Raw genomic sequence first — 24,985 nt, forward strand, 5'->3', positions numbered from 1 at the left:
AGTACAGAAGGCCAATAAAACAGTCAAAAACTGAGAAATTTAGGAGATTGCTCAAAGAAATTAATTGGATGGATGTTTACAGCATCCAAGACACAAATGGAAAATACAAAACATTCATTAATAAAGTTAGCACCTTATTTGAAAATTGCTTTCCCCTAAAGGTGACTCAAATTAAGCAGAAGTCTAATAAGAGACCATGGATCACACAAGGGATAAAGCTATCATGTGAGACAAAAAGGAAACTCTATCTGATACGTAGGGACACCTTTGATACTAGCATTATAGCTCATTACAAAAATTGCTGCAAAATATTGAAGAAGGTTATCCAGAAATCTAAACACCTGCATTATGAGAAGAAGATAAATACATCCAGCAATAAAATAGAAACAATATGGGATATAGTTAATTTAAACAAGTATTTTGTCTCTGTTACTGATAGCATGGGGTTGTCAGGTTCAGTAAATAATGCAATGGAATATCTGAGACCAGTGCACACAAGCAATCTTAGTAAAATGGAATTGACACTTACTTCACCCAAAGAAATAGAATCCATCATAAAGTCATTGAAATCAAAGCATTCTAGTGGTTATGATAACATATCAACAAAGTTAATAAAAGAGTGTTCATGTGAGCTTAGTCATACCTTAAGTTGTTTGTGTAATCAATCACTTGTCACAGGAACATTCCCGGACTGGCTTAAATATGCTGAAGTTATACCTCTCCACAAGAAAGGGGACAGAGAAATGCCATCAAATTACCGACAGATCTCACTTTTGCCAGCTTTTTCAAAAATCTTTGAAAAGGTTATGTTCAAGCATCTACTTAAGCACCTTAGTGAAAATAAGATGGTGGCAAATAGTAATGGTAAAGTTCTTAGCTTACGTAAAAACTCGTGTTTTGACGGGGAAAAGTATAAAAAATGCGGAAAAGTACTGAAAACCGGAATCACGTGCAAGGAATGTAATAACTCGTATCATTTTCAATGTGCAAAAGTGGACTCATCTGTGAAAGAAAATAATGAATTTATAACATGCTGGAACTGTAGTCAGTGCTGTGTTAAGAACTCAGATAACTATCATAAAGCAAAAATTTGTGACTGTAGGTGTGAATTCTCTGTACTAGTCGGCAATATGGTAAGTGAAATCCAGAGCCTAAAGGCTGAAGTTACTCTCTTAAATAAGAAGGTGTGTAAATTTGAACAACAGCGCATGATGAATGACTGTAGGCCTAAACTAAAAACCAAGGAAAGCTTTCCTGCCATCATTACTCAAAACAGGTTTCAAATTCTCGACGAAATAGTGGAACAAGAACAAGTTCAGTCCTTGCAAACTAGAAGTAATCCTTCAAGCAGCAAAAAAACTGTCAGTGATAAGTTCAGAAAACACCAAGTCCCAAACTCGTGTGCAAAACATGAAACTGAATGTAAACAAACCGTCCAAGGAAACGGAATCTGTGAAAGTACATGCAAGAAATCGTCCCTAGAGAAAAACAGAAGAAACGACGACAATCATAAACACAAGCAGGGCCAGATTCTATTATATGGATACAGCCATGGACGTGAAATAGCTCAAAACATCGCAAATATGCAAGACAAGTTTGCAGCTGTAGGCCACATCCAGCCTGGAGCCCCTCTTTCTGCCGTGGTGAAGCCGTGCATGCAGGATTGTGACTCCTTCTCATCCAATGACTGTGTCGTTATTATGGGAGGTTCATATGACGTAGCAAGAAATCAAGCAAATGATGCAATTAGACATATGAAAATGTTACTGGGTAAGTTAAATGACACTAAAACAATTGTTGTCAACATTCCACAGAGGTATGATCTTATGAAACAGGCTAGTGTGAACCAGGAAGTTCATAAAACAAATGATAGGATTAAAGCTCTATGTAGCAAATTTCAGAATGTGTCTCTAGTAGATGTCAGCTATCTAGAAAGGGAGCTGCACACATCTCATGGTCTGTACATGAACAAAAGAGCCAAAAAGATTTTTAGTAGCAAAATTATTGAGGAAGTCAGGCGACATTGTTCACAAAGTGATGAAAAGAAGTCCATTGCCATGCAGTGGTACAACCCACCTCAACAACACCTGCAACACCAGCCACCGCTGGCAAGCCAGGGAAACTTGTAAAGCCTGCTGGCCTCATTGCTAGTCCAAAATTATCCTCTAAGGTCCAGCAGGTAAAACTCAGCCTTAAAATCATACACCACAATCTTGGTAGTCTTTGAAATAAGCATAATGATCTACATGTAATTTCACGGATTGACAAACCCGATATATTAGTTGTAACTGAACATTGGTACAATGAAGCTCTGGTTAGCATTAGTCAACCACTGTGTATGAAATTCTGCACAGCCTTCAGTAGAAAAGACAAGACTGGGGGAGGTGTAGCAATTTTCGCTGTAAATGAAAGTAATTTTAATGTTATTGATGTGAGTGCCTTCTGCTTGGAAGGAGTCTCAGAATTTGCTGCAATAAACCTAAAATGGGGTAGAGATAACATAACAGTTATCAGTGTTTACAGGCCACCTGCAGCAAATACAGATACCTTTTTTGTAAATCTTTCTGACCTGCTTGTATATATAGACACAACATTTTCTGGGCCAAATGGTCATGTAAATATTATAGTTACAGGGGATATAAATATAGATTTATTAACAAATGATGTCAGCACCAAAAAGTTACATCATCTGTGTGATGAATTTAACCTGACCCCACTTATTCGGGAACCCACTAGAGAAATTGGCAATAGTAAAACATGTCTTGACAACATAATAACAAACATGACCCACCTATCCCACAGTGCATCGGTTTTAAAACTAGCCATCGCAGATCACCATGCAGTACAGCTTAAATTGGAGCTCCATGAGGCCCCCACTGTCAGCACAAAGCAACAGTTTGTAACTAAAAGAATAAAGTATAATGACAACATAAATAGACTAAACTGCATGCTAGCACAAATAAAATGGTTTGAAAATAATAGCTTTTCATATGATAGCTTTGCTGCTGACTTCTATTACTGCTTTGATACCACATGCCCAGTTGAAATCACAAAAATAAAACAAACAAAAAATATAAAGAAAAATATTTTGGTAAATAGTAATGTCACTAAAGTGAGGGAAAAATTAAAACTACTCCACAGTGCAATGCTGAATAGTAGAGAGATTCCTGAGCTAAAGGAAGCCTTCAAAATATATCAACCACACTATAAGGACTTACTCACACAGACCAGGAGCAACTATGTTGCAAATCAGCTTCAAAACTCACACAACGTAACTGCTGGCATCTGGGCAGTCATAAACAATTTTAGAGCCTGCAATGACAAATCCTGTATGAACTATACTATTAACCACAATAGCATGCTCATAAAAGACCAACTGGAAATTGTAAATATTTTAATGAATATTTTTCTTCCTTAGGGGAAGCCATAAATGATAAACATAAAAACATGCACTACAGTTTTAAAGGTAATACATGTGACCATAGTATATATCTAGCCCCCACAAACTGTGCAGAAATAATGGGCTTCATTAGCTCTCTAAAACCCTCTAATTCAGCTGGGCATGATGCCCTAAATATTAATGTTTTAAAAGCCTGTAGCCAAAATGTCTCTGTACCTCTGTCTGTAGCAATCAACAATATAATAGAATCAGGCACCTTTCCAGACAGACTAAAAATAGCACAGGTAACACCCATTTTTAAGAAAGGTGACAACAACAAAATAGAAAACTACAGACCAGTCTCAATCCTTCCTGTCTTTTCCAAAATACACTCCTGGAAATTGAACTAAGAACACCGTGAATTCATTGTCCCAGGAAGGGGAAACTTTATTGACACATTCCTGGGGTCAGATACATCACATGATCACAGTGACAGAACCACAGGCACATAGACACAGGCAACAGAGCATGCACAATGTCGGCACTAGTACAGTGTATATCCACCTTTTGCAGCAATGCAGGCTGCTATTCTCCCATGGAGACGATTGTAGAGATGCTGGATGTAGTCCTGTGGAACGGCTTGCCATGCCATTTCCACCTGGCGCCTCAGTTGGACCAGCGTTCGTGCTGGACGTGCAGACCGCGTGAGACGACGCTTCATCCAGTCCCAAACATGCTCAATGGGGGACAGATCCGGAGATCTTGCTGGCCAGGGTAGTTGACTTACACCTTCTAGAGCACGTTGGGTGGCACGGGATACATGCGGACGTGCATTGTCCTGTTGGAACAGCAAGTTCCCTTGCCGGTCTAGGAATGGTAGAACGATGGGTTCGATGACCGTTTGGATGTACCGTGCACTATTCAGTGTCCCCTCGACGATCACCAGTGGTGTACGGCCAGTGTAGGAGATCGCTCCCCACACCATGATGCCGGGTGTTGGCCCTGTGTGCCTCGGTCGTATGCAGTCCTGATTGTGGCGCTCACCTGCACGGTGCCAAACACGCATACGACCATCATTGGAACCAAGGCAGAAGCGACTCTCATCGCTGAAGACGACACGTCTCCATTCGTCCCTCCATTCACGCCTGTCGCGACACCACTGGAGGCGGGCTGCACGATGTTGGGGCGTGAGCGGAAGACGGCCTAACGGTGTGCGGGACCGTAGCCCAGCTTCATGGAGACGGTTGCGAATGGTCCTCGCCGATACCCCAGGAGCAACAGTGTCCCTAATTTGCTGGGAAGTGGCGGTGCGGTCCCCTACGGCACTGCGTAGGATCCTACGGTCTTGGTGTGCATCCGTGCGTCGCTGCGGTCCGGTCCCAGGTCGACGGGCACGTGCACCTTCCGCCGACCACTGGCGACAACATCGATGTACTGCGGAGACCTCACGCCCCACGTGTTGAGCAATTCGACGATACGTCCACCCGGCCTCCCGCATGCCCACTATACGCCCTTGCTCAAAGTCCATCAACTGCACATACGGTTCACGTCCACGCTATCGCGGCATGCTACCAGTGTTAAAGACTGCGATGGAGCTCCGTATGCCACGGCAAACTGGCTGACACTGACGGCGGCGGTGCACAAATGCTGCGCAGCTAGCGCCATTCGACGGCCAACACCGCGGGTCCTGGTGTGTCCGCTGTGCCGTGCGTGTGATCATTGCTTGTACAGCCCTCTCGCAGTGTCCGGAGCAAGTATGGTGGGTCTGACACACTGGTGTCAATGTGTTCTTTTTTCCATTTCCAGGAGTGTAGTTGAGAAAGTTATATACAACAGGATTATAAACTTTCTTAACAAACACAACCTGATATTCGAAAATCAAAATGGATTCCTAAAAGGTAAATCAACTAGCACTGCAGCTGCTCAACTAATTGAAGAGGTGTTAGGGGGTGTCGAAAGCAAGGAACATATGTCAGGTGTATACCTAGACCTGGAAAAAGCCTTTGATTGTGTGAATGTTGACATCCTATTAGACAAGCTATGGAACATGGGCATTAGAGGCACTGCTTAAAGTGTTATATGAGCAATAAAAAACACTTTGTTCTACTTAAAATGGAAAGTGGTGTCTACAAATCAGAGATCACTTGCATAAAATATGGCGTGCCCCAGGCCTCGGTGTTGGGGCCCCCTTCTGTTCTTGATCTATGTAAATGATATTAAATACTGTACTATAAATTCCAAAATTGTTCTGTATGCCGATGACATGTCCATTGTGTGTAAAAAGGAATCATGTAATGAACTAGAGGCCGAGTGTAATTATGTGACAAAAGAAATTGTTCAGTTTTTTAATTAGAGCCACTTAAATGTAAGCACCAGTAAAATATGTTTGATGGAGTTTAACAGAAGCAGTTTGAATAATGAAATTAAATTATACATGGGCAACTAATTGGTAAGGAAAGAGTATAGTGTAAAATTCCTTGGTGTAACAATCCAAAGCAACCTGAAATGGGGCACACATATTGACTCCCTAGCAACTAAATTGTCAAAAAATATATTTGCAATCAGTACTATTAGCAAGTTCTGTAGAGACACTGTAGTCCTAAAGACTGCATACCATGCTCTTTTCTCCTCTCCCTTGAACTACGGTATTGAAATTTTGGGGGCAACAACCAAAGCTAATCTAGATAAGCTACTCATTCTTCAAAAAAGGGGTGTGAGAATAATCTGTGGAGCAAAATATAGGGAATCTTGTCGCAACTTGTTTCCAAAAACAGAGGTGTTAACTGTTATAAACACACACATTCTAAAAGCCATATTGCTTGTGAAAAGACTGCACCCAAACACTTATTCAGATTTCAACCAGTACAATACTAGAAATAAAGAAAGATTTTACATTGGCAGCCACAGAACAGCACTTCACGAAAAGGGGCCTCAGTACGCAGGCATAAAATTAGCTAATGCACTGCCTAGTGCAGTCATGGCTCTTCCTACAATTAAACTGAAACATCAGCTTAAGAAATTTTTAGTAAAACACCCTTTCTACACTTTAGAAGAGTATCATACTTATATGAAGAACAACAAATGCTTTGCGAAATTATCTGAATAGAAATCAGTAAACATCTTATTGTAATTTTGTTGTAAATTAATGACGTATTCAGAAGAATGTGTCTTGTGTATTGTACAAATAACTTTAATCATTACTGTTCCTTTGTACATGTGCAGTGTACCATTCGATGTTGAATAAAGCTATTATTATTATTATTATTATTATTATTATTATTATTATTAACATACTGTCAAAGTCACAGTTTGGGTTTCTTAAGGGTTCTTATATTGAGAAAGCTATTTACACTTACAGTGAAAATGTCCTTAATTCATTGGACAACATATTAGAGGCAACTGGCATATTCTGTGACCTGTCAAAGGCATTTGACTGTGTGAATCACAGCATTCTTTCAAGTAAATTAAAATATTATGGCGTCACTGGTAGTGCTGCAAAGTGGTTTCAGTCATATCTTATAAATAGAAAACAAAGGGTGTCATTACGTAACACTTCAGCAGTAGGCAATCAGACATCTGACTGGGAAAAATTACATGTGGTGTTCTCCAAGGTTCCATACTAGGTCCACTACTGTTTCTTGTGTACATTAATGACCTGTCATCTGTTACATTACCAGATGCCAAGTTTGTCTTATTTTCAGATGATACAAACATTGCAATAAATAGTAAATCAAATATAAATTTAGAAAGGGCAGCTAATCAAATTTTTACTGACATTGATAAGTGGTTCATAGCCAATTCACTGTCATTAAACTTTGAAACGACCCACTATATGCAGTTCAGAACCTCCAAGAGATTTCCTTCAGGTGTGTGTATAAAATATGATGACATGGAAATAGGAGAAGTTGAGAGTGTAAAATTTGTGGGATTACAACTTGATAATAAATTCAGTTGAGAGCAACATACTAACGAACTGCTAAAGCGCCTAAACAAGTCTGTTTTTGCAATGTGAATGATGTCAGACATAGGAGATATAAATATGAAAAAAATGGCATATTTTGCTTATTTTCACTCCATTATGTCATATGGTATCATATTTTGGGGTAACTCCACAAACAGAGAAAAATTTTTTAGAGTACTGAAGCGTATAATAAGAGTAATAATGAAACCTATTCAAAGAATTGGGCATATTAACCACAGCTTCTCAGTATATGTATTCATTACTGAAGTTTGTTGTAAATAATACATCTCTTTTTCCAACTAACTGCTTAGTACACAGTATCAATACTAGGAATAAGAACAATATACATAAAGTTTTAAAATCACTTACTCTTGCCCAGAAAGGAGTCCAGTATTCAGCATCACATATTTTCAATAAGTTACCAGCAACCATTAAGAGTTTAGTTTCAGACAAGGCACAATTTAAACATAATTTAAAAGAATTTTTGGTGGACGGCTCCTTGTATTCCATCCATGAGTTTCTCAACAAGTGCAGTAGACCATTTTAATGAAAATTTATTATACTTTAAGTTTTGACAATACTTCGTTGTAACAGCCAAGTGAATGATGGATGTATGGAAAGCAGATGTAAGTCTTAAGTCTGTAAATAGTGGAAGTTTAATTTTAAATCTTGTACATAATCTGACCGTTCTTAACTGAGGATCACTGAAATGAATAATTTACTTTAATTTTTGACAATACTTGGTTGTAAAAGCCAAGAAACTAGCAAATGTCTGAATGATGGATTTAATGAAAGCAAATGTAAGTATTAAACCTGTAAATATTAGAAGTTTAAATTTAATTCATGTACATAATTTTACTGTTTATTGACTGAGGATCATTAAAATGAATGAAACTCAAGTTTTTCTAATTACATTTTTGTAATGTGTTTATCTGACATTTTCCACACCCAGGAGGATTCCCTCTTTTATGGGTCTATGGAATGAATAATTAATCTAATCTAATCTATGCATTCCATTATATTCGTTTTGCTTTTTTTGATGTTCATCGTATATCCTCCTTTCAAGATGGTGTCCATTCCATTCAACTGCTCTTCCAAGTCCTTTGCTATCTGTGACAGACTTATAATGTCATCGGCAAACCTCAAAATTTTTATTTCTTCTCCCTGGACTTTAATTCGCACTTCAAATTTTTCTTTTGTTTCTTTTACTGCTTGCTCAGTGTACAGACTGAATAACATCAGGGATTAGCTACAACCCCGCCTCACTCCATTCTCAACACTCCATCCCTTTCGTGCCCCTTGACTCTTACAACTGCCATCTGGTTTCTGTACAGATTGTAAACAGCATTTTGCTCTGTGTATTTTACCCCTGCCACCTTTAGAGTTTGAGAGAGAGTATTTTAGCCAGCATTGTCAATAGCTTTCTCTAGGGCTATTAATGCTATAAGTATAGGTTTGCCTTTCCTTAACCTATCTTCCATGAAAAGTCGTAGGGTCAGTATCGCCTTGTGTGTTACCACATGTCTCTGGAATCCAGACTGATCTTCCCCGAGGTCCACTTCTACCAGTTTTTCCATTCTGCTGTAGAGGATTTGTGTTAGTATTCTCCAGCCGTGACTTATTAAACTGATTCTTCGGTAATTTTCACACCTGTCAGCACCTACTTTCTTTGGAATTGGAATTATTATATTCTTCTTGAAGTCTGAGGATATTTCGCCTGTCTCATACATCTGAATGGTGGACTATTTTACCTCTGGAATACTTTACCCAAGAGCTATCATCATTTAACCATACAGTGGAGCTGCATGTCCTTGGGAAAAATTATGGCTGTAGTTTCCCCTTGCTTTCAGCCATTTGCAGTACCAGCACAGCAAGGCCATTTTGGTTGATGATACAAGGCCAGATCAGTCAATCATTCAGACTGTTGGCCCTGCAACTACTGAAAAGGCTGCTGCCCCTCTTCAGGAACCACACTTTTGTGTGGCCTCTCAGCAGATGCCCCTCCATTGTGGTTGCACCTACGGTACGGCTATCTGTATCGCTGAGGCACAGAAGCCTCCCCACCAACCCGTGGTTCATTTTATCATAATATGCATTTTTTATTTATTTGAATCCAAGCATTCAGTTCAAATAAGAATGATTTTCAGTTGCTACATTTAGCTCGACTTTTAAGTCATTGTATAAAGACTATTGGATAAAAAAAATCATTTTGACTTTAGCGATTTATCTACCTTAGTGAAAAGTATGGACCACAATTTGTACAAGTTTAATCATTACTCCAAATCACTCATTTCAAGTCATCCTTTGTCCAGTTTCTTACACTGCCTCATGAGTTGTAAGCAATAATAACCAGCTAAGGCATTGACTGCAGAACTGTGTGGCTTATGAGGAGCTGCTTGACCATTGTACTCCCTACATGCAGTCACTGAACTAGTGTGAGTACTGGTAGCATTTTGTAACTCACAAGTGATTACTTCTGCTGCTCTCACATGATTTTTTAAAACTAACCCCCTGCCCACAATGCTCAATGCTCCAATTCTGTCAGTACGTGAGGTTGGCCTGGTCTCGGTTTTGCTGAGGTTGTTTTTCACATTTCTAATTCACAGTCATATCACCAACAGTCACTTTGGGCAGCTTTAAAATGATTGAAACATCCCAGTTGGATTTGTTACACACATTACATCCGATGACTAGTCCACATTTAAAGTCACGGAGCTCTCATGAGCAACCCATTCTTCTATTACTGCTTCTGTACGTACAGTACTCCCCACCTGCTTTTACACGGGTGGGGCACATCTGTCATGACATCTAGTGGTCCATTCTGAATTATATAGGGCTGTTCAGATACGTTTGATCAGATACTGTATGTGAAAGATTCCTAGTGGATCCATGCATGGTAATTGTGATAAATGACCTTTCTAGTAGCAGCAGTTCACAAGCAAAGGCTTCGAATTGGTAATCTAGGCAGTAACTACTAGTATCAGTATATCTGAACTTGATTTTATTTTCTACATACATGGCAATGTCTTCTTTCTCCATATTTTCCCTGCATAAATGGGCCACTGATTTGTAGTCGTCTGCGTTTAGCATATGGTTTCCTGTATTTACATAGTGCTTAGATAGACGTAATACATCAGCTTTCTTTTGACATTCTAGATCATGTAAACTGACAAGAAGTTTGTTAACTTTTTTGGATAGGTACTGTAGTGGTACTTAATTCATGTATAATCTGGTGAATGAATGTATATATAGCATTATGTAAATTGTGATTTGATAAGTGTATTATTGTTACCAAGATGCGTCACTATTCCAGAGTTATGTCTCATTGTAAAAAATTTTAGAAAATTAGGTAAGCAGTGAAACAGGTCAGTAACTGTTGCTGTCAATACTCTCACCTTAGTTATAAAGGAATTTAACAACTTCATATTTTAATCTTCCAGGTTAAAGTCCTCACTTAGTGATAAATTTGCTGATATTGTGGCTTTTGGGCAAACTGATGATTCTAGTATTTATATCTTGCCTGTTTCCTTTCTTCAACACACTGAGTCTGTCTATAGGACAATAAGTGCAGTTAGCCATGTTGCCAATACATTCTGCTGTGCTCTGCAATTTGAACTTTATGCACACAATAGGACAATTTAATTAACAATGAAGCAGTCAATTGCAATAGCAATGTGTATATTTAATTTTGACCACTAAATTTCTGATTGTATTCATAGCTGTTATTTTCTCAGCAACTACAGTATATATTTCAGAATAAAGCACAGTTGTCAGTTGCACACCTCGGTAATTTATGCCATTTTACTGGTTTCTGCAGATTAATCTATTATTTTCAGAAGCTTAATATTGGTTTAGCAGATGTTAATATCTTCATTAGTATAATGCCATTATATGTTGAAAAATGTACATATTGTATGTGATAGTTATAAAGACAGATTGATAATTTGCAGTGAATGAATCATATTTATGTACACAGTGACTCATTCACTGTAAATTATCAATCTGCGAGTAAAACTATTGCATACAATATGTATGTTTTTCAATGTGTCATAACATTATGCTTGTGTGATGAAGATATTGACATCTGCTTAACCAGTAAGCTTCTGAAGACAACAGAGTGCTCCGTTGATTTAGGTAAAATGAAATAAATTTCCTGATTGTGCATCTGATGACTGAACTGCCCAACTGAGAATACCATTTGGATGTTCATTCACCAAATGTTACAAGCATTAAATAACAAAATGGCACCAGTTTGGTGTTTCCTGTGACCCATTGAAGCTATTTGATTGTTTCAATCCCAGTATCCTAGACAAACTTTGGTATTTACAGAATTGTTGGTGTAGCCAACCAAAGGATAATGTCATATCTAACCAGAAGAATACAGAAAGCTGCAGTTAATAGTTCAACCGATATAAGCAGGGAAAATTCTCTGATTGTACAGAAATCAAATATGAGGCTCCAAAAGACTCAATCTTAGGTCCACTATTGTTACTCATAGACACCAACAGAAAAAAATTGCAGCATCAAAAAATAATTAATATAGAGTAAAGAAATTTTGGCAATACAATTGTCTAGGTAACATATTTAAGTGATTAACATTTCAAGATCACAGGTTAATGTAAGCGCACAATAAACCATTGCAAATTGTGAAATGCTCTTACATTAACAACCAGTGTAACAACCAGAATGTCGAATGCAACCGTGCAAACAATCGTGAGTTGTGTTTGACAGGTGCTGGATGTCAGTTTGTGGGATGGAGTGCCAACCTGTTACACTCGGTCAGTCATTACAAGCAGGATTAATGCTGTTTATGACTGATGCCGGAGTTGTCATCTGACGATGTCCCATATGTGCTCGATTGGAGCCAGATCTGATGACCGAGTAGGCCGAGACGACACGTCAATGCTCTTTAGAGCACGTTCGGATGTGGGTGTGCATTATCCTGTCGGAAAACGTCCCCCGGAATGCTATCCACGAATGGCAGCACGACAGGTCGGATCGCCCGATTGCCATCCAGTTTTGCAGTCGAGGTGCGTGTGATAACTGAAGAGTGCTCCTACTGTCATACAAAATGCCACCCTGCACCATAACTCCAGGTGTAGATCGAGTGTGTCTAGCACACAGACAGGTTGGTTGCAGGCCCTCAACTGGCCACCTTCTAATCGACACACAGCAATCACTGGCACTGAGGCAGAACTAGCTTTCATCAGAAAACACAACAGGCTTCCACCCTGTCCTCCAGTCAGCTCTTCCTCGACACCACTGAAGTCGCAAATGGCGACAGTTTGGGGTCGGTGGAATGAACTGTACGAGACGTCTGGCTCGGAGCTGTCATTGAAGTAACTGATTGATCGGTAACAGTTCATTGCGTCACAGTAGTGCCACCTGCTGCTCGTATTTATGCTGCAGATGCAATTACAATGCGTTGGAGTCACACACCGAACGTGGTGTTCTCCCTTCTTGGAAGCGGCACGTGGCCGTCAGGAGTCCGTTCTTCTCGTGACTGTACATTCTCGGGACTGCTGCTGTCGGCAGATATGTACAGTGGGTACATTCCTGCTGAGTCTTTCTGCAGTATCACAGAGGGAAGCCCTAGTACACAATCTCTATCAAACTCGGTGAGGTGTCGATAGTGGCACCTTTCTCACCTGGAAGGCATTCTTCACTAACACCGACTCACTATGTCCGATCTCAAAAGTAAATAATACTCGTGAGCATTACAGTGTGTATTTAAAGCAAACTTGATCTGCATCCTCATAGTGGTGCTCTAGTGGAACTTTTATGTGACTTGCACGAAATTTGAATAGACATAATCTGAGCTGTAGTAATGTACCTACCAACTTTCATTTGTGTCACACAACTCCTTCTTGGTGTTGTGACTTTTTTTCTTTCAGTGTATAAAAATGACCTTGTTTCTCCAGGTGATACTAGTATTGTAATCAAACCAAATATACATACAGAAACAAAAGAAATGGTAAATAATATTCTTTAAAGTATTATCGAGAGTTTCTCTGCAATGACCTTACTCTCAGTTTTCAAAAAGATGTAGCACATTAAGTTCTGCATGTCTAGCGATAATGCACTAATGACAAATGTAACACGTCATCACTTAGAAAGAAAGTATTGATTGCACAAAAGTGAGCAGGAAGATTAATATTTGGTGCTCACCCATGACCATCATGTATGTATCTCTTCAAGGAGTTAGGCATTTTAATTGCACCGTAACAATACATACATTTGCTCATACGCTTATTAAATTCATCAAAAATAGTCCATTACATTTTGAGAAGAACAGTGATGTCCATACGTACAATACTAGAGGAAACTATGACCTTTATTACCCTTTAATAAAGTTGTCAGTGGCTCAGAAAGGAGTTCAATATGTAGGGACAAAAATTTTTGATCATTTGCCCAACAACATAAAAAGACTGACAGGTAACAAAGCAACTATTAAATCTAACTTCATATTGCTTCTCCGGGACAACTGCTATTTCATGGACAAATTTTTATTGAATAACTGGTAGTAAAGCAGTCATCAAGTGGAAGATTGTTTTGAACAACTCAGTGCTTTACTAGACGTGGTCCTGTTGGCAGTAGTATGCCGTTGTCTTCCTCTGTCCTTTAAACTGACTTACACAGCCAGATATAGGGGACTTACAGTTTAACATGGATTCCAAACCATGGTGCAATTAGTCATTTTTCTCATCGACAAACTTTGCCAGATGTGAAAGAAGTGATAAGTGACTGGATTGACTGAGGATTGAACCGAAGACCTTCAGATCTGTTGTGTGGTACATTACCACTGAGCCACCAAGCCACTAAAAATCAGCCTATAAAAGAAAACTAGTTTTAAGTATGCCAAGGGCCTTGCCGCAGTGGTAACACCGGTTCCCATCCGATCACCAAAGTTAAGTGCTGTCGGGATTGGCTAGCACTTGGATGGGTGACCGTTCGGTCTGCTGAGTGCTATTGGCAAGCGGGGTGCACTCAGCTCTTGTGAGGCAAATTGAGTAGCTACTTGACTAAGAAGTAATAGCTCCAGTCATGAAAACGGACAACGGCCAGGAAAGTGGTGTGCTGACTACACACCCATCCAGATCCGCATTCAGTGACACCTATAGGCTGAGGATGACACGGAGGTCAGTCAGTACCGTTAGGGTCTTACAAGGCCTGCAGACAGAGTTTAGTTTAGGTATTTAGTTTTTGAGCACAGTTGCATGAATAGGACTAAAAATAATATTTTCATTAATGTTAACACTAATAATGTACAGATATCTAGAAACTGACTTGTTCCACATCATTTTGATAGAAGAATTCTTCAGGTGTTCTGTAGAATATGTAACTAACTTAGTGAGGGGTTAATAAATAGTGGAAACTTCAAGGTGTTCATATCGGTCAGAATTTTCACTGAAAAAAGCGCATTCTTGATCTCCTAAAACAACTCAGTTCACTCACATTTATATTTCAGATCTTGGAGAGAGAAAAATCAGTAAGTTAAGAAATTTTGCATACTTTCATTCAGTAATGTGCTATGGAATAATTTTATGAAGTAATTCACCTCCAAGAAAGAAAGTTTTCATTGTTCCAAAACATGTCATAAGAATAATTGTAGTGCTCACTTCCAGTCATCTTGTAGACATCTGTTTAGGCAGTTATGCATTTTGATTACTGCTTCACAGAATATGTATTCACTCTTGATTTTTTAAAATGATCCACTGCAGTTCAAAAGGAACAATAATGTACATAATTGAAATACCAGAAGAAAAACTACATTAATTATTCTCCAGTAAGCTTGACTTAAGCCTACCACTAAAATATTTGATTACCTACTGAATGATGTAAAATGTCTGACAGATAGCTAAGTTAAAAAAAAGTTTGCCCTTGACAACTAGTATTCCATAGAAGATTTCTGTGGTGGGTACAAATAAGTAATTTACAACCATAAAAAAGAAAAAGCCTTGTAAGTGGTTGGCATGTATCCATATTAACAGAAGAATGTAAAATTACTTATTCCCATTATTACAAATAATTGGACAAGTGATCCATGGAATATGAAACTAAATGTACTAAACTAAACACACAAACCTAAATCTCGATGGCTGCATGAGACTTGCCTCTTCTGAATGTGTTCCAGTATATTAAGATTTGTTGTGGCTTACTTTATAGAGTTAAAAAGTTTGTGACAGATTATGAGATTCAGGTCTAAGTAACTATCACATGTTACTTCTGTAGTGCAGCTACCCAGTCTTTGGACAGAAAATTATGTCTTTAGCAAAAGTAAGGAGAAGTAGTACAGAAAGTGCCATAGAGTGCTGTGTTAACAGCTGCAGGTCGGTGACCGCCGATGTGGCAACATATGGGTCACAATAACAGACACTCCACTGGATTGCAAAGCAATGGTAGTTGAGCACAGCAGTAAACAGCGGTAACAGTGTAACAAGTGAGTTGATGTCACCACACTGTTTCGAGTCTCTTGTTACGGGCAACAGGACTAGGTATCAGGTTTTAGTGAAACAAATGGGCATCAGAATGATATAAATAAGTTTGGATTTTAAGGCAGGGATCACCTCTCATCGCTGGAAACCAGCAGCACCACTACAATGCCAGAGTCACGCCAGACAGTGAGACACCTGGGCTCTGCCAGCAGCAGCCTTGGGTTCGAGACAAGGCTGTGCCTGCCACCAGTACTAAGTCCTTTGCGAGACTCGGTGCCACAGCCCCGCCAACCTGCTGTCAGTGCCTGCCACTGTCAGTGCTGATTTCCTTGTGGATCTCGGTGCCACGGGAACAGCCGCCATCCGACTCGTGTCTGTGGGCAGTAGGTCGAACCCCACACACAGCAGACTCCACATGCCACAACCAGAGCCATGTGTGGAGCTGAGGAGCCATTTCCCAAGTGGAACATGTACCTCCACTGATGTCAACATCTGTGACCAAAGGCCACCGGCCTCAGCAGAGCAGGGCACCAGTTCAGCAGTTAGGGCAGAATGTCCGTTCATCAGCACCAGCCAGAAACAATGGGGAGGGGCACGTGTGTCTCACTACGTCATGTACTGAATTCGGTAAAAGTCATTTGTAACTGTCAACAATATTTCACACGAGCCCACTGGCCTGTCAGCATCACTCACTCATCCTCCAGCTTGCTATATAGTGCTGTCAGAAGTGGAGAGTGGCAGAGAAGTACTGGTGGAGGGGGAGGAAAGGTGATGTGGATCAATATGTTAGGATTTGCATAGAGTATGTGTAGTGAGTGGATTTGAACCAGAAAGAGGTGTTACTACAAAGGTTGCCGGAGGTGATGGAACCATTTAGTTTTATTGGGTGGACATATTACAACTATTCAACCGGACACAAATGGGTAGTCATCTTGTGCTGACCATAATAGATCATTTTTCTTGTTAAGAAGAGATTGTGCCAATGCTGGACCAACAGGAAGTGACAGTCACTCAAGCATTGATTAACAGGTGCATATTGAAGTTTGCAGTTTTGAGGTCGATAACTACAGACCGGGAAACAAACTTCGTGTCATACCTGATGAAAGAGTTGTGTCACTTACTAAGAGTACAAAAATTAAGAAGAAGTCCACTTCATTCTCATGCTAACAGAAGAACAGAACGGGTTCACCAGACGATTGGAAGAATGCTGAGTTATTACACGAATTCACACCATTCAGATTGGGGGACATATTTAAGCTTTGTGGTGAGTGTGTATAACTCCAAGGTACACACTCACACAGGGCTGTTGCCGTTTGATGTGGTGTATGGGAAGAAGATGCCATCACCATTTGACTCGATTCAACAAAAGGGAGGCAGGAATGGCGAATCAGTCTCAGAATTCTCGAGGAAAGTGAAGGATGTGTGGAGAAGGGCCCAGCAAGCAAATATGAAGGCACTGAAAAAATAAGAGGATGCAGTGAAGTGAGTGTGAACATTGCCACAGTACAGCGAGTGGGACAGTGAGTCCTGTTATCCAGTCCTTATACTCCAAAGGGAAAAACAAAGAAATTTGTAACACAGTACCAGGCCCCGTATCACGACATTAAGACTACTTCACCAGTAAATGTAAAGCTACAGTTACCTACATGATCAATAATTTTGTGTGTTGGGCATTATTGACCATGCAAGGAAGTGACATCACAGGAACTGGGAATGAAAATAAGGAAGGAACCAGGGAAGAAGAAACCGAGAGCTGTATAGTGAGAGGAGCATGCCCAGGTACCTCATGCTCAATACAAGGTGGACTCCAAAATTTTCGGGACTGGTACTGCCATCTGGAAAGTAGGAGTAGTAGATCTTTGTACCGCTAGGTGGTGAGAGCTGCATATGTGAGAAGTCAGTGTGCGGAGTGGCAGTCAGCTGGGAGGACGTGTTGCGTGTCCACAGTGATGTCCGTAATACTCCGTGTTTTGTGTGTGGCGGTTTTATGATGGATCTGTGAACGGAACTGCATGTGTGTATCAAATTCTGTCTTCTTGTCACAGGTTATCACTGGCAACAAGAGCTGGATTTACGGTTATGACCCAGAGACAAAGCAACAATCCCCCAGTGGAAGAGTCCGGGCTCACAAAGACCCAAAAAAGCGTCACAGGTGAAGAGGAAAGTGAAGAGCACGATCGTCGTTTTCTTAGATACCGAGGAAATTGTGCACAATGAATTTGTCGTACCCAACCGAACAGTGAATTCCGTGTACTGCTGTGACGTTTTGCGACAGCTCCGTGAAAATGTTTGGCGACGACGGCCAGAACTTTGGCGTCAAGGGAACTGGCTGCCGCATCATGAAAACGTGCCTCGTCACACGTCCTCGCTCACTGCGACCTTTTTGGCAAAAAACAACACAGCGGTTGTACCCCACCCACCGTACTCGCCAGATTTGACACCTTGCGACTTCGCGCTATTTGCAAAACTGAAACTCGAGTCGAAAGGCCGTCGGTTCGACACTCCAGAGAGGATTTGAGAAGCATCGCTGACAGTGATAAACACCCTCAAAGAACAGGACTGCCAGAAAACGTTTGACCAGTGGCAGAAGTGCTGGGACCGGTGTGTACGTGTGGGTGGGAACTACTTCGTGGGTGATGGTGACCGTTAGGCTAAAGGTAAGATTTTCAACAGATGGCAGCACCAGTCCCGAAAATTTTGGATAGCACCTCGTATGCATTAAGGCCTAGGATGTAGTTGTTATGTATTATGTTTTGTGATTCTTTTTTTTTTCTTATTTTCTTTTGTGTATAGAATGGGGCGTTGATATCTTAGTTGAGATTGTATGTTAGTTGCCTGTGGTATGTGGACACATGCTGTCAGAAACAGCAGGCTTCTGATGGGAGGGTAGGGGAAGTGACACGATGTGACGTGACGTGATGCTGTCACTTGTCCTCAGATTGCTGTACTGTGGAGGGCCAGAGGAGAAGGATGCTAGCGTTGGCAGTGCTGTAACTCTTTGCTGGAGTCAGAGTGGGGGCACTGCAGGATCGTGACCTGAGTGGAGGAGTTGTATTTTTCAGGCAACGAGTTGTAAATTTGTCCGTCAGTAGTTGGTCACTGAGCTTAGTGTTTAATGTTTAGAACCCCAGAACGAGGTGAGGAGGCTTGAAGAGGTATTCTCACAGGTGCAACAGTTAGCAAGTAATGATGGGGTTTTTAGGGAAGTTGCCAAGGCACACAGGAAGTCATCTGGATCGTACGAACATTTGATAGAGCAGATGCAGGAGGTAGCCACAGCAGTGCCAGCAGTCAGCATGCCGCACAATGCCAGAAGGGTGAAAAGGGGACGAATAGAGGCTGGAAATAGAATATTGAAAATCTTGTTCGGGACAGCAGACGTGATGGGAACAGATCGAACAAAACTGCAGAAGCGGCAAAATAATTGGCCGAGGCAAATAGAGCGACAGTGGAATGGCATTCCTTGCAGATAACGAATCTGAAGGGTGGGTCGCTAAATGACACACACACATACATTGGCAGCTCACCGAGGAGGTTACGGATTACGACAGGGCCTAGGCGAGTACTTCGAATCGAGATTTGGAAGCCGCAAGAACATGAATGCGGGCACTAGATGTGAGGATAACACTGACGAGATTGTTTCGATCCTTAGAAGATAGCATTTGGGATGCAAGAGTGGAGCTGACAAACTTACAGGAAGCTGTGGATCAATTTTTATTTTTTCAGGCAGTTGAATCTAATCTTGCTGTCCCCTGAACAGTATTTGAAAGGATTGAGATAGGCCCTGGAAAAAGTTACTGCCAGAATTGCAGCTAGTAGTGGAGCTGGGCAACTAGACTCTCCTTTTCTACTACCACAGTGTGGCAGTGGAGGTTACGACAGGTAATGCACAATTATATGTGTCAGTGAGAGTATCTGTAGTGAGCAAGTACGCACTGTCAAATGTTACAGACTGCACCTCTGCGGTGAAGTTAGCGGCAGTGGGGAAGTGTGTGAAGGTGAGAGAAGAGAGCGTGTTGCTAGTAGCAGAAGACGGGGATTAACATGTGCTGATGGCTGAGGGTGAGCTTCAGCAGTGCCAGAGTGGGATGATTACCATATGCCCGGCATGTGATGTTGTCACAGGTGGAAGTGCATGTGTCGTGCAGCTATTCAGAGGTAGGATGGAAGGACATCTGTGTCAGAAATAGATGACTGAGCCCTATCTGTATTTTCAGAAATCTCTGTTATAAAAGATATACTCAGTATGCAACAACAAGTTAGTGTTGACCAGTTGCTGTGAGCAAGGGAGGCTCACGGGAGCAAAATGTTTAGTGTTACAAGGTAGTGGACGGGTGATCGACGGGACTAAGTGTGATGTTACGAGGCCTAAGTTACTGTGTTAAATATAACACTTCCACAGCTGTATTGGCCAGGGGAACTTCTAGAGATGTTTTCCAAGTACAACCTTACCTTCTTTAACATCAACTAGACTGTTTCTTAAGTCAGACGATAGCTGCACCGGAGAGGCAAATCGTAGGAGAACAATCACTGCAGCGTGTAAGTCAACATCGAGATGATAGATGTCGAGTAACTGTGACCTTAAGTGTCACAAATCCTAGCTCCGTAGTGACTTTGATTTTACTTCACGTTGGGGGATGGACAGTAGCTTGTTCGGTTCGTGACGAGTGTGATAATTGTCTATTGAATGGAAATAACTACTCTAGTAGTAAGTGTATCCATTGTAGAGTAAGGGGTAGTGTTACGTTAGTGGAATACTGGTCAAAGTAAGACCCGAGAGGCCGGGTCTTCTCTGTAGGGGAGGACAGTGCATTGCTGCCTACCCAGTCTTTGGACAGAAAATTATAATTCTTTAGCAAAAGTAAAGATAAGTAGTACAGAAGCCATCTAAGGGTACTGTGTTAACAGCCACGGGTCAATAGCCACCCGTATGGTGACATATAACAGACATGCCAGGGGTATGCGAAACGAGGATAGCCGAACACGACAGTAAACAGCACCACACAACAGGGAATGTGTAGCAAGCGGTGCGATGTCACCGTACCGGGACGAGTCTCTCGTTGCGGAAATTGTGACTAGGTACTGGGTTTAAGTGAAAGAAATGGTGACTAGAGGCCTATAAATAAGACTGGATTTTAAGGCAGAGATCACTTCTCATTGCCGGAAACCGGTAGCACGACCACAGTACCGGAGCTGCACTGGAAAATGAGTTGATGGGCTCCTCCAGCAGCAGCCGTGGGTTCTAGACCGCACTCTGCCTGCCATCAGCACTAACTCCTTCACAGGACTCGGTGTCACAACCCTGCCGCCCTTCCATTTGTGCCTGCCGCCAGCTGCGCTGAGTTCTTAGTGGGACTCGTGCCACAGTGCCAGCCACGATCGAATCGTGCTCGAGGGCAGTGAGTGAGTCGAATCCTACACACGGCAGATTCCACACACTGCCTCCGTGGCCACACGTAGAGCCGAGGAGCTGTTCCCCGAGTGGAACACCGTCACAGTGCGACGTGTACTGCTGCTGACATCAACAGTTGTGGCCTACAAAGGCCACTGGCCTCAGCCATACTGTGTGCTGGCTCAGCAGCTACCAGTGGCAACTGCCGCCTGTTCGTCAGCGTGAGGAGCAACGGGAAGAGGTGTGCCTGGTTCACTATGTCATATTCTGAAGTCAATAAAAGTCATTTGTAATTGTCAGCAATGTTTCACGAAGGCCCACTGGCTTGTCACCACCACTCACTCATCCCCCAGTGGGCATAGTACACTAGACTTCTAACCTGTTCAGTAATATTGCTGAAAGTATGAAGAACTCTCTAAGGTTGTACATGTCGTAAGTTCTTTACAACCTCCACATTGCCGAAAGTGTAGATTTTACCACATTCTTTTCTTGAAGAATAGATTCCGTATCTCTGATGTTTTCAAAAGTTAATATAGGTTTTCTATGGTTTTTTTCTCAAAGCATTTCTAACTTGGGCTGTTATTGAGACCTTTCCACCATTTTTGTTGGTTCTTAAGATATTTTATTAGCTCTTTGTTCTTCATCGTGAAGTGAATTTCAGTTCTTAAACTCATTATTGATTCATTCCAGTCATGTGCTCAGTAAAGTTTAATTTTATATTTATACCATGATGTTTTAGTTCTCACAAGCGCCATGTTGGGAAAGGAAGCCACTGAAATTCCAGTAAAAATCTAGTCGAAAGTAATGTGACAGTAATTAGCAGTAACCATATGTATGTAATAACTGCACTGTTATTGTGAGTTGCATAAATTTGTACGTAAGACTACACCAAAAAGTATGGTTTTCATAGATATTGATATTTTTCAATCTTTATTTGTTCTGAAGTATTTTATGTACTCATACTTTTTTTTCATTTCTTAAGGATTCTCAACCTATGTGGATCATCAGCAAGTCTTCATGCTGTGAAAGCTGTTGTCTTGAAATGTCCTTTACTAAATTCTCTGAACCTATCATCTTGCCGTGCCTTGTCTCGTGGTATGAAGAGACGCTATACTGGCGGTGAGATTTCTGAACTGTGCAGCAAGTTAAAAAACAGGTGAGTTGAAATGATGACTGAGAGCCTCAATATTTGAACTCCTGATGTACCTTAAGCACATTCTAAGGCCATAAACTGCTAAGTGTGACCAGTCGAGTCCTAATGCCCCTTTTGTACATCAGTTCTAAAAGATTTTATATGCCACTGCCCCATTAAAGCATAGACGTTTCTTCCAATAAGTTGGCGACATATTCATCAGTTGGCCCCACGGATGTAAAAAAATTCGATGAGTTGTTGGAATGTCTCAGCAGTATTAACAGTAACATCCAGTTCACTATGGAAGTTGAAAAAGAAAATGCATTGCCCTTGCTCAATGTCCTCACGAACCACAAATGAAATGGATGCTCAGTGTCCTTGTGCACCACAAATGAAACGGTTGCCTTCGCCATAGCATTCACAGAAAATCTACACACATCGATACGTAGTCACACATCGTCAGCTGTCATCACCCGGCACAGAAATGGACTGTGTTACAAACATCGGTACATCATGCAAGAACGATACCAGATGTCGATAAGCTGCCCCACGAGCTGAGCCACCTACACGAGGTCTTCAGGAACAGAGGCTACAATGATCACCAGATAAATGAAGTTACCCCAAGCGAGACTGCAGTAAGACCAATGTCAAGGAGCAGGAAAAGAAACTTTTTTTGCCATTCTGTGGCTCTGTGTTGGACAATGTAAGTCACCTGCTGAAAAGACAAAATCAAATCGATTTTCAGGCCTCTGTTAAAAATGTGGCAGTTACTGAGACCACTTAAAGACGAACACCTGAGGTCCGAAAGGTACCTTGCGAGCGTGGCGAAACTTGTGCTGGACAAACATTGCACAGTATAGAACGACACGGGAAGGAGCACGAGAGGTTTTATCACCTACGCTACCGTGAAAAATATGCCGAGCGTGCCCGAGAAAATGGTCACCGTATCAAATTTGACAAAACCTCTGTCACGGTTTGCACTAACAGCTTCTGCGGCTATGTAATTAAAGGAGCCACGGAAATAAAAACGATTGACAGCACCCTTAACAGAGACGGCAGTCTTAAGCTCAGTGTGGCATTAGACCCAGCAATCACAAGGCTGAAGTGGGTGCATTGAATGTTGAGTCAACTTATGTCCACATACGGTGATGCTGTGAGCATCAGTGACATTACAGCTGGCAGCTAGCACATATAAGGGTATACCAGCAGTCAGTCCACTTGACAATGCCCGAGGAGTGCTCGGTCAGAAGCTCGTGGCAATTTAACCTCTCGAAGTGGCTAGAAGCCCGAGAACATTTTGTTGAACGTTACCACCGTGAAACTGTATTCTTATGTTCTAAGCGTGCACAGTCAGGTTCACATCAGCAGATTCCAAAGGCCAATGCATTTTGCTGAATTCTGCCCCATGTAGGAAGGTGTTCATGGGATGGGGGTTGACCTCTCGAATTATTTAATTTAAGGACAGACCCATTGCTGAAATGTTGACTACAGGGCTGGCCAATAGATTGGAGAATCCTGTCCCAGTACTGCACCTTCTTTGTGCATCTCGGTGCTGGAGAGTTTGTACTGTTGTTCATAATGAATACCTAGAGACCGTATTGATCAATTGGAGACTATTGCATAATGTCTGGATTGACACGTGCTTCTTAGTTGCCTCCAAAAAGGCAGTGTGCAGTTCTTTACATACAATCCATAATTTGTAGGTAGTGGTCAAGAGCTGTTGCTGACCATAGGTGACCACTAGGAGGCAGATCTTCAATGTTTTGTGTCCTACAATAGTGGTTATATGTTCAAATGATGTTGCTGTGTGTGCCAGTTTGGTGGGAAACTTCCCATGCTGACAACCCATCGTGCCATGAAGTAACAATGCACACACAGTCTAAGCTCAAAATGACCTTGTGAGGTATTTTGAGAGCCACATTGTCTCATTTGCAATTTGGGGACAACCCACTCTACTCAGCTACAGTGAGAATGAAGGTTTGCTTTTATTTCCATTACACAGGTGTCTGCATGTGATTTCTTGTGCTCAACAGGGTTTTGCAAAAGTGGTTTCTGTTTTTTTTTTTTTTTTTTAAGTCACGAGGATCGGATAAAACTTTTTTTGAGCAGGTTACGGGCACGATCAGCCTTCGTACATCAGTAAAAACTGTTATTTCACTATGTTAGCTTATAACAAACACATTTTACCGGATAAAACATCAGTTATTAAATTAGAGGCTGATATCAGTGATATACTTGAGGAAAATGTGGCCTGGCTCACAGACAACTCCCTTTTGATCAATTGACTAGTATTGTTCACTTCCACACAAACCTATAGAATGCAAAAGAAGTAGCTATTGTGCAGTTGTGCATAATAACCAATTACCAAAACTGTGTACTCACAATTTGTTGATAGCAGTCTTAAATGGGAACATAATTTTTTCATGATACTAAAACAATTATTATCATCAACATTTGTTCTGAGAGTGATCTTTCATTTGAGTGACTCCAGTATCTCAAATTCAACATATTTTAGCTATTCGTTTGATAATATCTACTGGCATAATATTCTGATGCAACCCACTAAAATAATTATTATCATCAACATTTGTTCTGAGAGTGATCTTTCATTTGAGTGACTCCAGTATCTCAAATTCAACATATTTTAGCTATTCGTTTGATAATATCTACTGGCATAATATTCTGA

The 24,985-nt window shown here is 41.1% G+C and overlaps 1 protein-coding gene across 2 annotated transcripts in view; it reads left to right on the plus strand.

Moving 5' to 3' along the window:
• Positions 1-24,985, plus strand: part of LOC126249057 (F-box/LRR-repeat protein 6) — a 241,118-nt gene that overhangs the window by 194,498 nt on the left and 21,635 nt on the right. For both annotated transcript variants that reach the window (XM_049950695.1, XM_049950696.1), the window contains exon 9: positions 22,150-22,323. In XM_049950695.1, the coding sequence (XP_049806652.1) occupies positions 22,150-22,323 (174 nt within the window). The remainder of the gene's footprint in view (positions 1-22,149; positions 22,324-24,985) is intronic.

This window comes from Schistocerca nitens, chromosome 3, assembly GCF_023898315.1.
Source record: "Schistocerca nitens isolate TAMUIC-IGC-003100 chromosome 3, iqSchNite1.1, whole genome shotgun sequence".
NCBI classification, from domain to species: Eukaryota; Metazoa; Arthropoda; class Insecta; order Orthoptera; family Acrididae; genus Schistocerca; species Schistocerca nitens.